Raw genomic sequence first — 16,892 nt, 5'->3', positions numbered from 1 at the left:
CACAGTCTATGTCATCATCATTTTGTCCAATAAAACAAAATATGTACCACAATAGGCTGCGAGTTCTCCCTACAATTCTACTCTGCAAACAATTGCATTATTCTTCAGCGATCTCCACCACTCCTAAGTGGAAGGTGAATTTTTTCGTTATTTTTTTTTTTTTGTAGAACTAGTATATCCTAATAGATATTTTAAATCTCTTTGTAAGTCTGTTCGTTTGTTCGTCAATCACGCCTAAACGGCTGGGAGTTCTGTATTTCTGTATATACTTAAGACACTAAATTTTAAAATATTAAAAAAGCGTTAAAAATAATACTTTTGAGCATAAACACCAATTATTTTCTTTACTTAAATATAATTAAAATATATACCATTAAATATTGTTCACAAAAGAAATTATAAGGAATTTCTTCATAAGGAATAAGAATTTTGAATGAACAAATATTTAAGTATATAATGTTATGAAACCACTTAAAACCCCGGGCAACGCCGGGTATACAAATCTAGTATGATATAATTATGAGCTAAAAAGTCAAAATGGGTAGATTCGGTTATTTGAGTGAATTCAATAGGGTTAGTTAGTTATTAGGGTAGAAGAATAATATTTGCAAATTTTCATAATTGGTGCCTGTAATTTGATTGCAAGGTTAAAATAATATTTAATTGCATAGTTGCAGATATTAGTGTAGGAAATAAAAACTATTCTGATAGAAATATTTCAATCTTGTACATGACACACATTAGAAATTGTGTCCTTTTACCACTTTTTATAATATATTTATATGCGTTTGTGCTGTCGTCTATCCGCCTTTCTAAGTCTAAGTACTCTTATTTTAGCCCAAGGACGAATGCTATTGTTGAAATTGGCCCTTCTTTTAGACAGTTATGAACGATGAAATAATTTTCTGGAGGGGCCTTATATGGGGGATAGACGAAATTGTAAACCGATATTGTCCATTTTCAATACCAAACAAACTGCATCATCTAAAAGTATTTTTGTAAAAAACAGCTCACTAGCTACTTCCATTTGGAATCTACTTCAACGGGCAGACGGACATTCATGGCTAGATAGTCTTAGAATCTAATAAAGACCCAGAATATATATACTTTTATGGGTCTTAGATGAATATTTCAATGTGTTACAATTGGAACGAAAAAATCCCATCTTTTTTGATGGTGGGTATAAAAAGTTTTAATGGCACTGCCTATTTTTTTAATGAGGGCCTCATTTGACCCCAGCCCCCATAGAAACTCCCCTTCAGTTGGTTGGACCTTAGTTGAAATGTCTATCCTTTTTGGATACATTACCTCTTTGTTGAAGAGCTGGGAAGATTTTTATTTTGCATGGTAGTATGTATTTCTTCCAATGTTTTTAAATATTTTTTGTTTGCAAGTGTCTGATTGCTGAGAAAAATTAAGATATCTGAGAATATCAATAATTTTATGAATGTTTTAATTTGATCAAACTTTGAATGATAGTAAAAGAACGATTTTAAAAAAGTTAAATTTGTATGAATGCATGTATGTATGTACTTACATATTTACCTCTGGATATTAAAGTGGTCCAAAATACATTAATTAAATAAAGGATTGGTTTAATATTTAAGTAACTTTTATACATAAATAAACAAACATTAATATTTTCTCAAATTTATTTCAATCATACATACATTGTAAAATAAGAGAAATCGTGATATTCGATACAGTTTATTAAAAAAACTAAATTCGATTAATTTTTGACCAAATGGCGAGAAAAATTATTTTCAATCACACTATATTTCATTCCAGATATACTTGTCTATTAATAACCATTTTCATACCCTACACCACTATAGTGGAGAGGGTATTATGCATTTTTGAGATGATGTTTGTAACAACCAAGTACACCCACCTTAAAGTATACCAATCGGCTCAGAATCGAAATTTTCAAGATTATTTGATGAAATTTGGCTCAATGGTTGAAATAGGTACATTATTTTGCCTAGCCCCCCATACAACTGTACCCTCCGAATAGGGCCTTTGTGCTCATAACTACGTTAAATGTTCTATCGGCAGAACTTAGTTTAAAACAACTTTAAATAACACCACCGATTTTTTATGGTCGGGCCTCAGCCCAGCCACCATCCCCATACAAACTATACTTAAGATAAAGACATTTATAACATAGGCCTATATTTACATCTACTCCCCACTAAGCCCTATCTAAAAAATCTCTTTTTATCAACAATAATTAAAAATAATCCGAAAAAAGTTAAAAAACAAATTAAATGCTTTAGTTTTTAAACAATATTACACATTTTTAATAAACTGAACGGTGTAGGATATCATATGGTCGGCTATGCCAGACTTTACACTCATACTTGTCTATATATGTATATATGTGGACAATTGTGCACTGATTTAAAAAAGGTTTTATTTCTCATTCGGTTGTGAACATTTTGTGTGACTTTAATGTCATTTCGCGTTAAAATCTGATTGTTAGTAAAGGTTTCTTTCTTATTTTGGAATTGAATAAATAACCAATCAACCATTAAATCAAACTTCTATGTACAAATTTATGTGTGTACGTACGTCTAGCATATTATTCCCTATTTCTTTGTTAATTTAAAAACAAAACATTTTGTTCTTTCTTGAATATTGTGTATTTAAATGGAAATAAAACTTTCAAATGAATATCATCCATGTATGTATGTACTCATAAGTAAGTATGTACTATGTCCTACTTTTATACTCATGTAGGAACATTGATACATACCTATGTTTGTATGTATATTAGAGTGCTCCAAAAAGGAAGTTGCAAATTTTAACCGACCCCCTTTAGAGCTGCTCTTTGGGTTGTAAAACTATGTTATGCAAAAAATTAGGCTGATAGGATAACATTAACGGGTGCTGCAAAGTGTTACAAAAATTTCCAACGACTTCTTAATTTGCCAAGAAATTTTTGTGTTTTATATCTTTTTGAAATGATTATGTTGTGTACATTACGATTCTTTTACAAAAAGATGCAACATTTATTACCAAATGGCAAAATTTTATCGAAAACTAAAATAAATCGATATTTTCCCATCGTAAATGCACTTGGAAACTTATGAACCTTTTAACGTTATCCCATCAGCCTAATTTTTTGCATGATATAGGCTTACAACCCAACCAGGGATGGCCTGTGGGATAATATTTTTTCTTCATACAAGCGTGAATCACTACATGTTTACACTTTCAAACTTTTTAGGGTCCGGTCTAATAAAAGGCGTATATTCATACATATGTATGTATGAATGTACGCGGTTTTAGAACAATTTAAAGAATTGATAATTTCTTGTTATTTTTGAAAACTGATATTATTTATTAGAGATGTTTAATTTCATGTCCCATTCGCTGTTTTTACTCAGAAAAACGTTTGTTTTTCACTCTCCATTTATTTTGATAACGATTATTTAGCGCTAAATATACTTTTTGTGAATAAACCCAGTGCCAATTTAAACTGGAATTTTTGTTTTCCATACGAATTATGTGTATAACAATAACTCACTGAAAAACATTTTTTTGTTTCATTGGATTAATGTTAATTTACTGATTTATACCGATATTCAAATGTGTACTAGAGTTTTTAAATCCCTAGCTATACCCAGTGTGCTTTTCTACTCTAAAATAGTATAAATAAAAACTTTAAGAATTTTAAAGATTTTACAAAATCTTTTTATAGTATATAGACATTTAACAGTTTTCCAGATTGATTAAATGTAATTTATGCCAAGCACTCTATTGGTTTTTTAGATATATTGAAGAATTTTTCCATTTAATTTGTATGAGGTGTTCTAAGCCTCCTGCCCATTTTTCTTTAAAATGAAGATATAGATCTTAAAGTTCTTCGTTTTAAATTTTAAGATTCTAACTTTAATAATTTCTTCCCATTTTCCCCAAATGTTCACATTAATGTTAAATTTCAATTATAGATTATAGCACTAAAAGTTTCCCAAATAAAGAATTTAAGTAATTAACCCAATAAGAGATGCCACGCTATATTTTCCCAATTTTTATACCCAAACCACCCAAACTAGTGGGGAGTGTATATTGGATTTGTGCTGATGTTTGTAACACACAATAATACCCACCTGCAAAAACAAGTTCTATACTTGCCTTGATGACTCTTATGAACTTTATAATAATAATCAAACTAATTTAAAAATAATTAAATCGATTAAAGAGGGTCAGAAAAAATTTGAGGACTATAGATATTTTCTCAGAGTGGGAGTGGCACCTACAGCTTATTCTGTGTATTTATGTTGATATAGATGTCAAAGTTGTCCATACAGATAGCTCTATCTGGTGCACTTTCCGAGATAGTTTTATTTCTTATTGTGTGTGAGATCGAAGCAACTGGCCCACTTAAAATTTTGATTAAAAGATAGTTTATAGTTCCTTCCAGGCAAACAGAGTGGGCCTATAGCTCATTCTATATATTTATGTTGATATTGATGTCAAAGATGTCCATACAGGTAACTCTATCTGGTGCTCTTTCTGAGATATGTCATAATTATAAGCTCCAAATCGATATTGGGAGTTGCTGTTGTATGAGAGGTAGTTGAAATAATGTACATTTTTAAACCAACATCAATATGGTTCCTTTCTATATCTGTTCTTTAATAACGAGGTTTCATTCGAGTGGACGGACATGGCTGAGTGGACTAAGAATTGTCTAAGTCGATTAGTTGCTGTAAGATAATTATTTGTTCGCTTTACGAACATTAATACAATCTTACAATCCCGCTATAGTGGTGTAGGTTATAATTAATAATGATAGTATGAATTGTCGTTTTAAACTGTTAAGTGAAATTCCGAAGTCGAGTGAAAGTTTTCAATAAGTATCAAAAAATGCCTAATTCTTAATGAATCAATTTTAACAAATTCTATTAATATAATAACAAAAATTATTATTTTATAATTAATATTAAATTCTACTTTAAATATTTTCTAATACATCATGAAATCCAAAGTTATGATTTATCACTAAATCAAAAGGTCCTTAACCCTATAAAGAATATTCCTTGTAATTTATTTTCCTCGAATGCTACTGCATTGATTTTTTTAGCTAAATGGCTGCGTAAAATAAATTATTTAATCGTCCCATTTATTTTTGATTTACATTTTTTTAATCAAATAAATATTTATATTTTCTTAGAAAATTAGAAAATAAGTTCAATAATTTAACGCGTGTTTTTTATACATCTATATATATAAAATTCTAACGTTACTGACTGACTGACTGACTGATTGACTGATTCATCTTCGCACAGCCTAAACGGTTAAAGCTAAAGAGCTGAAATTTGGACAGGGGGTTGGTCTCCCACCAAATAGATCCACTAAGGCGGGATTTTTGGAAATTCGAATGTTTAGGGGGTAAAAAAGGGTAAAAACGGGTAAAATCGGTAACCTCATATCTCCTAAACTAGAAAAGATACAAAAATAGTTTAAAGCTTATCGTCGTTCATTTAAAAAATAAGCGGACAGGTGTCTGGTACTTTTTTCAATTTCGGCCCCTTTAGGGAATAAACGGGTAAAAACTGTATTTTGGTACTTTTTTTGCACCCCATGTACCTTTTAAACCAGTGAACATTCAAACAATATTTTTGACTCCTTCATAACTTGACGAAAATTAATAAAAATAAAATTTTAGTACTTTTGGTTATTCGGATGTTTAAGGGGTGAAAATTGTACCTATTTTTGGTACTTTTTTCATAAAACATTGATTTTGGTTTATTATCTTATACATATAAATACGTAATAACGGGCTCCCACTACGATGTTGCAACATTTTGGAATAGAATTTTTATTTCGTTAATGAAATTAAGCATGTAGAGCCCGGAGTAAATGAGAATCTATAAAATGGGACTTATCGGTACTTTTTCGTTCTTCAAAAGGTACTTTTTGGATTTTTGTATAATATTGAACCTAGAAACATGAAATTAAGTATGTAGAGCCCGGAGTAAATGAGAATCTATAAAAGGGCACTTTTTGGTACTTTTTCGTTCTTCAAAAGGTACTTTTTAATTTCCTATAATATTGAACCTAGAAACATGAAATTAAGTATGTAGAGGATGGATTAAGTGAGAACCTATAAATGGGGACTTTTGGTACTTTTTCGTTCTTCAAAAGGTACTTTTTGGATTTTTGTATAATATTGAACCTAGAAACATGAAATTAAGCATGTAGAGCCCAGAGTAAATGAGAATCTATAAAAGGAGACTTTTTGGTACTGTTTAAGTATGTAGAGCCTGGATTAAGTGAGAACATATAAAAGGGGACTTTTTGAAACCTTTTCGTTCTTCAAAAGGTACTTTTTGGATTTTTGTATAATATTGAACCTAGAAACGTGAAATTAAGCATGTAGAGCCCGGATTAAGTGAGGACCTATAAAAGGGGACTTTTTGGTACTTTTCCGTTCTTCAAAAGGTACTTTTTGAGTTTTCTATAAAATTTAACCTAAAAACATGAAATTAAGCATGTAGAGCCCGGATTAAGTGAGGACCTATAAAAGGGGACTTTTTGGTACTTTTCCGTTCTTCAAAAGGTACATTTTGAATTTTCTATAATATTGAACCTAGAAACATGAAATTAAGCGTTTAGAGCCTGGATTAAGTGAGAAACTATAAAAGGGCACTTTTTGGTACTTTTTCGGTTTTCAAAAGGTACTTTTTGTGTTTTTTATAATATTGAGAATCTGTAAAAGCGGACTTTTTGGTACTTTTTCGTTCTACAAAAGGTACTTTTTGAGTTTTCTATAAAATTAAACTAGAAAAATGAAATTTAGCATGTAGACCCCGGAGTAAATGAGAATCTATAAAGGGGACTTTTTGGTACTTTTTCGTTCTTCAAAAGGTACTTTTTGAATTTCCTATAATATTGAACCTAGAAACATGAAATTAAGAATGTGGAGCCGGGAGTAAATAAGAATCTATAAAAGGGGACTTTTTGGTATTTTTTCGTTCTTCAAAAGGTACTTTTTGAATTTCCTATAATATTGAACCTAAAAACATGAAATTAAGTATGTAGAGGATGGATTAAGTGAGAACCTATAAAGGGGACTTCTGGTACTTTTTCGTTCTTCAAAAGGTACTTTTTGGATTTATGTATAATATTGAAACTAGAAACATGAAATTAAGCATGTAGAGCCCGGAGTAAATGAGAATCTATAAATGGAGACTTTTTGGTACTGTTTCGTTCTACAAAAGGTACTTTTTGAGTTTTCTATATAAAATTTAACCTAAAAACATGAAATTAAGCATGTAGAGCCCGGAGTAAATAAGAATCTATAAAAGGGGACTTTTTGGTACTTTTTCGTTCTTCAAAAGGTTCTTTTTGAATTTCCTATAATATTGAACCTAGAAACATGAAATTAAGTATGTAAAGCCCGGAGTAAATGAGAATCTATAAAAGGGGACTTTTTGGTACTTTTTCGTTCTTCAAAAGGTACTTTTTTAATTTCCTATAATATTGAACATTGAAACATGAAATTAAGTATGTAGAGGATGGATTAAGTGAGAACCTATAAAAGGGGACTTTTGGTACTTTTTCGTTCTTCAAAAGGTTCTTTTTGGAATTTTGTATAATATTGAACCTAGAAACATGAAATTAAGCATGTAGAGCCCGGAGTAAATGAGAATCTATAAAAGGAGACTTTTTGGTACTGTTTCGTTCTACAAAAGGTACTTTTTGAGTTTTCTATAAAATTTAACCTAGAAACATGAAATTAAGCACGTAGAGCCCGGAGTAAATGAGAATCTATAAAAGAGGACTTTTCGTTCATCAAAAGGTACTTTTTGAATTTTTTATAATATTGAACCTAGAAACATGAAATTAAGTATGTAGAGTATGGGTTAAGTGAGAACATATAAAAGGGGACTTTTTGAAACCTTTTCGTTCTTCAAAAGGTACTTTTTGGATTTTTGTATAATATTGAACCTAGAAACGTGAAATTAAGCATGTAGAGCCCGGATTAAGTGAGGACCTATAAAAGGGGACTTTTTGGTACTTTTCCGTTCTTTAAAAGGTACATTTTGAATTTTCTATAATATTGAACCTAGAAACATGAAATTAAGCGTTTAGAGCCTGGATTAAGTGAGAACCTATAAAGGGTACTTTTTCGTTCGTTAACTCCGGGCATGTGGAGCCTGGAGTTAATTAGAATCTTTAAAAGCAATCAGGGACTTGAGTAAATGAAAATTTAAACTGGACTATTTTCTGGTACTTTTTGAATTTTCTATAATATTGAACTTAGGAACATGAAATTAAATAAAATAGGTCCTTTGGTACTTTTTCGTACTTCACTGGTACTGGTACTTTTAGAGCTTTCTAAAATATTGAATATATAAACATAAAATTAAACACGCAGTATCCCAATTGAACGAAAATTGAAAAAGCATACTCTGGTACTTTTTTGTTCTTTAACTAATACTTTTCGAATTTTCTATAATATTGAACCTTACAACATTAAATTGGACATGTAGCTTCCTGATTGTATAAAAATCTTTATGCGATTTTTTTGGTTTCTGGTTGAAAATTAAACATGCGTCATCCTCATTTAATGAAAATATATAAAAAGGCACTGTCTGGTACTTTTTCGTTCTTCAACTGTTTTTTCTAATTTTCTGTAATATTGAGACTAGAATCATAAAATCAAACTTAAAGAGTTCTCTAAAAGGGGAATTTTTGATATTGCAGATATATATACATTTACAATAATGATATTTATTTTATTCCATTACGATGAGGGTAGCGAAGCACACTGGGTATAGCTAGTATATTATAAAAACGTAATTCACAAAATTTTTAGAATTATATTTTATTAATTTGTTATTGTACACAAATTATTTTATAATTTCTTATCACTTAATTTGCCACATTCATCGTGAATACGTGAATTATTTTTCTTACAAATTAAGGGATTATTTTAAGCTCTAGCGCTATTCATATTAGCATATTCTAATGTATGAACAAAATAAAACACTAATGGTTATGGACCATCCTTTCTCTTTACAATTTTATTTTCGTAATGTGAATAAGACTTATAAAACTTATTTTGTTGTTAAATTTTATGATATTTTCATCTGAACCCAAATTATTATATGTCTACATAAGGGTTATAACTTCATTAAAATTTTTGAAAATTCCAAATCGGTCCTATGTATTCTGCAACTAGTGTTAAATAAGTTTTCGCGGCAAATGCTTTAAATTTTAGTCAAAATTTTAAATTTATTAATTTAAAATATGAAATTTTTATATAAACAAGCTTTCTGGCGTATACCAATTACACAAAAAGTAAGGATAGGTTCCGCAGTTGATCGCTCTTCCAAATATACATAGTACCCAAACATGTTAATCTAAATGTTTAATAATAATTATTAGAGTTGTATAAAAATTGTTTATTTATATACATCTGTTAAGGAATTAAAAGTTCATCAAACTCATTCCATGAGATTAATATTCAAGCTTTCGATGTAGTTAAATTAATTCCTTGATAATATGATTTATATGGGTTGTTATATTAATTATTTATAAATTCAATTAGACAAATTTTCAATCATTCAAATTGTTATTGGTTTAATAAACACCATCAGAATACATCGAGTTTTGTTTCATGAGGTTTTCTAAAAATGTATATACATATATATGTTTGTAATTTCAAGGCATATGAGCACTCGGTTATATACATATCCAGTAAAAACTTTCAAATAATTATTATGTTTTACTCATAATTTCCTATTCTCCATTTCAGTTGTTTTCACTACATCGTAATATTTCTAATTGCTATTCAACCGTGGTCATTGACGACGACACGTTCAGGTTACACAGGATTAATGACAGCAGCGGCGTCTGTAAAATCTCCAGGCGGTAAGTTGAATTAAAATTGTAATATAAATTTAAATTTTAATGTAACTATATGCATATTAGGAAAATAACTTTTTGCAAATATCTAAAATACCATAGCAAGACCTTTTTTAACGTGAACATATGTAAAGAAATATGCTATTATATTTTCGCGATCGTGAAATATCTTCTAGAAAGGATTTTTCTTTACAATAAACCTTTCTATAATTAAAATAATTTGGTATAAATAACGAATGTGGGAAGATTTTTTTTTTACAAAATTTACTTAAAAAATAAGTTTTTGGACAGTATTGGCTACAAGTTAGTGCTATGGTATTTTACCGCCTAAAATAGTTATAAAATTAATGCATGCACATTAAGTTAACTTCACATCTATTAAAGACATAAAAATCAATAATTAAATTGTTCTCAGGTGACGATGTGTACATATCTCCCTATTAGGTCAAATCATGCCTGAAATCCTAGATTTTTGAACTGAGTAATACATAATCTAAGAATTTTTATAGCATTTTTAACGCCAATGCTTCGACCATAACAGTTACATACATAGGTGTATAGAAATTTTCTGTCAAATCTATATTGAACTTTGAACTATGAAATCCATGAGAATCCATTAGCAAGAAATTAAACAAGCAAAGTCTGATATATAGATATGAAGAGTAATATATTATTGTCATTGATTAGCTAGGAACAAAAAATTATTCATAGAAGGGATAAATTGTCCTTACAATACATATGTATATGATACAATTAATGTACTAAATATGAGAAAAATGAAAAGCAATATTTTTGAAAAGGGCCTCAGCTGCGATTGAGAATCTTGATCTCAGTACGTACAACATGAAAAAAATTTTGTCTGCAATCTTTTTGTAATTGGTCTAAAAAAATCCGAAGGTTTTTTTTTGCAAAAATAATAAAAATTTTTGTCAGAGTATTTCTGTCTGCAAAACGACTTTTAGTGTATTATAAATGGCATATAAAATTTAAAATATCAAAAAATAATAAAAAAAAATTTAAATATACAAACATTTTTTCGGCTAACCGGGTAACCGGTTTATAAACACTTGTAGCGAAGCACACTGGGCATAGCTAGTATACAGTAATTGCTTATAATTATTAATGTTTACAAACTTTCTTGTTTCAGAAATGGATCCAGAATCATTATCAATTTTAATTGGTGGTAGTGCGAATATAACGTGTCGTCTTTCAAAGCCCCATAGTTCGGATATATGGTTCCTAGAACAAAAAACAAAATGGCCAATTAAACAACCATCCGATCAAATAAAGGTAATTATTTATTATAGATAATTGTAGATTAAAAAAATCATAAAATTTTAATTAAATATTTAATTCTAAAGTATAAACCTCTAAAAATGTTTTCTATTAATTTGTGTTTAATATTTATCTAAATATCTATAGATAATTAGAAAAATTACTTAGAATTTATTTCATTATCTATTACTACATATTTATTAAGTATTTATTAAGTATTATTTATGAGTTCATACAACTAAAATTAAAAGAAAATGAATTAAAACATTCCCACCTTACATTAACTTGGGTTTGATACAACAGTTGTACTTTGTATGCATATTAGCTTTTTTTATTTATTTGTTGCAAATGTCAACAATTCGAAATTTATTGCAGACAATTATTCGCTCTTTTAACTTTCCAATGACAATCTCAAAACAAGAAAAAAAATAAAAAATTCTTACTGCGAATATTCTGTTAGAGCTATAGTTTATTTAATTTAACAGTTCGATTGTAATTTTGGCATTATTGCGGACTAAGTAAAATATATGTACCAACATATGTAATTACATTTAAAAAGAAAAATGTTGCAAATTTATTGTGAATTTGGAAAATTCTAATTCAAAGCCAGTTATTTGTGCTGATATTTGTCTTGCATTCATCTTAATGTATACCATTCGGTTCAGAATCACTATCTGAGTCTATTTAATATAGAACTTGAACGTGTTAATGTAGAACTTGTACACACGCCATCGGTCGCAGTATCTAATATAATTTGATGACATTTGGCCCAACTCATCTTTCGACCCAAGGACCATTATTTCACCTAGCCCCCATACAACCGTACCCCCTGAATACGACTTTTGAGCTCGTAATTATGTTATATGTTCTAGTATTTCCACAAAAGTCGGCAAATGTTCGTTTTATAGAGGTTTAAATGACACTGCCGCTATACATTCATACATGTTTTCTTAATAAATTTTGTATATCTAATGTATGGAGTTGTTGAAAAAATTGGATAATCCCCTTAATATTTAAATCTTCAAAGAAACCCTCTATCTTCTAATGAAAGTTGGCAATTACAGCTGAAACTCCAATGTATTTGTTTGAGTTCTCCACAATATGTATGTACCTACGATAAGTATTCTTTAAAGAAGTAAGTATACATGTACAGTATTGTTCGAAACCTAAGCAACTTTTTTTGGCATTGTATACAAAGTGCTATATTTTATATATTTATTGATTTATTCAAAATTATATAATTGATAATAATAACATTTTGTGTCTACATTAAAATAACAACAACAAAAGTTAATTTCCATTTCGCTGTGAGTTACAAGAAAATAATAACTGAATTAACTCCATAAATAGCTGTTCGAAACTTAAGCAACTTTTTGATCTTCTTATAAAAATCTTTGGTCCTTATGAGTTCCAAACACCTTTATGGATTAGATTAGTTACTAGTGTAGTTCGTAATGAATCCCACGCGGATTTTAAGCCATTCGCAAGCTGCAATGTTTCCTAAAACTGGGTCAAACTGCGTTTTGACCCAGCGCTTCAGAATGCCGAACAGCATCTCTAAGGGACTTGAGTCGGGAGATTTTGATGGACAATCAAAGAGTTTGGGTGCCATTACCTGGTAACTACTCTTAAATCAACTTTGCCATAGGTTTTAGTTCATTATCATGCTGAAAATCGCAATAAAGTAAGTTGTTCTGTTCAATGTACTTAATCCTATGGTTCATTTTGTTAGCCAAAAATGTCCCAGAAAGTAAAACAATACAATTTTATTTGTATTTCAACATCAGAACTTACTCTACTCACTAAAAATCTTGCCCACAACCTTAATTGTTTGACCTCCATGCTCTTTCAAGTCTTTAATGTACGATAATGTAACCGCATATGAATCCCGCAGTGACATGGCACATAGTTTACTTAAAGAAATTAGATTTTTTCAAAAAAGTTGTACAATTTTGGGTAGAATATTGAAATAGATTACTCAAGACTAATAGAAACAGTTTTATTTACAAACGGGTCCACATTTTCCTTTCCTAAATTCAAAAAGAGTATGCGAGGCCCAAAGGCTGAAGGTAATATTACAATATACCCTTTTAGTAAAGGCCCAATAATGAATGGAGTGCAAAAATTTAAGGCTATGGCCACGTTTTTTGAAGAGAAGGGTTAGTCCTGATGTTGAAACACAAACAAAGATGGATTGTTTTTCCTTTTGGGACGTTTTTCGCCAACATGATACGATTGAGTACACCGAATAGAACAACTTACTTTATTGCGATTTTCAGCATGATAATGAACCAAAACCTTTGGTAAAGTTGATCTAAGAGCTGTTATCAGGTAATAGGACCTAAATTATTTGATTTCCCATCAAAATCTACCGACTCATGACACTTAGAGATGCTGATCGGCATTCTGAAGCGCTGGGTCGAAACTTGCAGTTTTAGAAAACATAGCAGCTTGCGAATGGCTTAAGATCCGCTTGGGATTCATTACGAACTACACTAGTCACTAATCTATTCCATTAAGGTGTTTGGAAGTCAAAAGGATCAAAGATTTTCATAAGAGGTTAAAAAAGTTGCTTAAGTTTCGAACAGCTATTTATGGAGTTAATTCAGTTATTATTTTCTTGTAACTCACAGCAAAATGGAAATAAACTTTTGTTGTTGTTATTATAATGTAGACACATAATGTTATTATTTTCAATTATATAATTTTGAATAAATCAATTATTATAGAAAATATAGCACTTTGTATACAATGCCAAAAAATGTTGCTTAGGTTTCGAACAATACTGTATATATGTACATTGTACAGATATTCATATGTAGATATATTTATTATCAATTTATTCCCATGTGAATCTACCTTTACCTACAGTGTTGTTGAAAACTTTTTTTTATTAAAAACTAATATTTTTTTGCAAATACAACTTCTAATATCGATGTCTTCTGATTTGGATAAAATTTGCAACCAGGTTAGTACTATTTAATATTAGACCAGCTCTATCGATCAACAACTGCCGCACTTTTGTCATACAGATTTTGGTCATACAGAGTTTTTATTCATATGAGCATAACTTTTCCTAGCAAAAATTGTCCAAAGGAGTTTAGATAGCTATAGTTTTACAGTTTTAATTGCAAAATATATGTAGTCGTAAAAAATAGGCCAATTTTATTAAAAAACTACACTTATTTCATACTGTTAACATTAAGTTAAAATATTCAGAAAAATTTTTGTTTTTATACCCTTCACCTTCGTGAGAAGGGTACATATAAGTTTGTCATTCTGTTTGTAATTTCTATAATATAATTTTTCAACCCTATAAAGCATATTCTGGATCCTTATAGATAGCGGAGTCGATTAAGCCATGTCCGTCTGTCTGTCTGTATGTTTGTTGACATCAGTTTTTAGAGGACCCCAGATATCGACGAGATCCGAATCTTCAATAATTCTGTTAGACATGCTTTCGGGAAGATCGCTATTTAAAATCAGCAAAATCGGTCCATAAATAACGAAGATATGAGCAAAAATCCGAGACAACCTCTGAAAATTTTATCTAAAACTGAGATTTCTTATTCATGCTCAAACAGAAATTGCAAGAGTAGCAGAGCGAAAGCAGCTCTAGAAACATGAAATTAAGTTGTAGAGCCTGGCTTAAGTTAAAGGCCATGAGTGTCCGGATTAGACGAGAACACGTCAAAGGCGAATTTTTGGTACTTTTTCGTTCTACAAAAGGTACTTTTTAATTTTCTATAATATTGAACCTAGAAACATGAAACTAAGTATATAAAGTCGGAATTAGACGAGAACCGGAAAAAGTAAACTTGTTGGTACTGTTTTGTTTTTTAAAGGGTACTTTTTGGATTTTCTATAATATTGAATCTAGAAATATGAAATTAAGTATGTAGAGGCCGAATTGGGTAAGAACCCATAAAAGGGAACTTTTTGGTACGATTTCGTTTATCAAAAGGTACTTTTTCAATATTCTATAATAATGAACCTTGGAACATGAAATTATGTATGTAGTTTCGGAATTAGGTGAGAACACATAAAATAAAACGTTTTGGTACTTTTTCGTTTTTCAAAAGGTACTTTTAGAGTTTTCTATAAAATCAACCCAGAAACATGAAATTAAGTATGTAGAGTCGGAATTAGGTGAAAACCGGAAAAAGTAAACTTTTTGATACTTTCTCGTTTTTCAAAAGTTACTTTTTGAGTTTTCTATAATAATGAACTTAGAAACATGAAATTAATTACGTAGAGACCGGATTAGAAGAGAACAAATCGATGGGAATTTTTTTGTACTTTTTCGTTCTGAAAAAGGTATTTTTTGAATTTCCTATAATATTGAACCTAAAAACATAATATTAGGTATGTAGAGTCGGAATTAGGTGAGAACGTGAACTTTTTGTTTTCTTGTGTTTTTTTGAGGTACTTTTTGAATTTTCTATAATATTGGATAAAGAAACATGAAATTAAGTATGTTCATCCCGAAGTAAGTAATTTGAAAGAAGAGTTTTTGATGCCGACTTTTGTTTAAAAACACCATGGTGAAAGGTATATAAGATTCGGCACAGCCTAATATAAAACTCTTACTTGTTTTGTATACCAAAGTTTTGTCTTTCACTGTATACGTTCAAAACTTGTATATTACACAAATTAGCATTTTTCGCAATTCGTATTTGTATTCTTAATTCGTGATTGATTTAAATCGTAACAGTTGCAATAAAGTTAAGAAATACGTTCTTTCTGAGTTCCCATGTTCTTTGTGTTGCTGTCTGTCATTGTTGTTTTTTATATTGCGTTAAAATCTATTTATTTTATGTACAATATGTATGCATACGTATGAATGTACTATATGTATTAGAGGCGCCCTTAATAATTTATTAAATTATAGTAAACCTTTCATTTTTAACTAATGATTATAGATAAATTTAAGATTTGGGTATATAGGACCCAAATGCTATTAATATGATGTTTATAAATTTCCAAAATTTGTAAATAAAAAGGTATTTAACAGGTTTATAATAGAGAAATACCATTAATTGTTTTAAAAGGCAGAGTGATTTATTTAAATAAAGGACTCTAAAACTCTAAAATTTATGCCAACTTAACTAAACACAAATAAAATCATACTCACCGAACAAATAAAATCATAGTCACCGAAAGCAAATCGATTTTTACGGACATATCTAATGTACATTTTAATGTATTAAAGACATCCTTCTTAGACTGGTTAACACATTTGAACATATGTAAATAAATACTGTTTTAATTTGAAATAAAAATGGCCTCTAAACATGTAATTTGGCGTCTCTTACTTCGTTATAGGTAAATGCTACTTTCATACATATTTATATACTTATGTATATTTTTGTACAATTGTAAATATGCTACTGTGTAAGTCCATTAAATAAAATAAGAATTCTTGTGAACTATCTGACGTTCGGTTGATGTTAATATTCGTACAAAGTTGGCTTGTTTTACAGGCCAAACTGACATATCATTAATGTTGTAAATGTATTATGTATTTTATTTATTCCTATACGGGTTTTCACAACAATGCCATTTGTCAGAACTTGAATGATTTGCGGCAATGTTATTGTGGCGTTACTTTGAATCTTTGTTTAAATCCTAAAACATAGTTATTTAAACAGAAAAGTTTGTTAATCTATGAAGTGTATATTTGTATATAAGTTTGTCTTTACACCCTACACCACTATAGTGGGGAGGGTATTATG

General features: G+C 29.6%; 1 protein-coding gene across 4 annotated transcripts in view; it reads left to right on the top strand.

Annotated features, from left to right (window-relative positions):
• LOC111674976 (cytokine receptor-like) overlaps nt 1-16,892 on the top strand; it is a 64,788-nt gene that overhangs the window by 24,506 nt on the left and 23,390 nt on the right. For all 4 annotated transcript variants that reach the window (XM_046945557.1, XM_046945556.1, XM_023435669.2 and 1 more), the window contains exons 3-4: nt 9,773-9,888; nt 11,030-11,172. In XM_046945557.1, coding sequence (XP_046801513.1) covers nt 9,773-9,888; nt 11,030-11,172 — 259 coding nt within the window. The remainder of the gene's footprint in view (nt 1-9,772; nt 9,889-11,029; nt 11,173-16,892) is intronic.

The sequence above is a fragment of the Lucilia cuprina genome, chromosome 3, assembly GCF_022045245.1.
Source record: "Lucilia cuprina isolate Lc7/37 chromosome 3, ASM2204524v1, whole genome shotgun sequence".
In the NCBI taxonomy this organism is placed as follows: domain Eukaryota; kingdom Metazoa; phylum Arthropoda; class Insecta; order Diptera; family Calliphoridae; genus Lucilia; species Lucilia cuprina.
The sequence above is the reverse complement of the archived record's forward strand: the minus strand, read 5'-3'. Positions and strand labels throughout refer to the sequence as shown.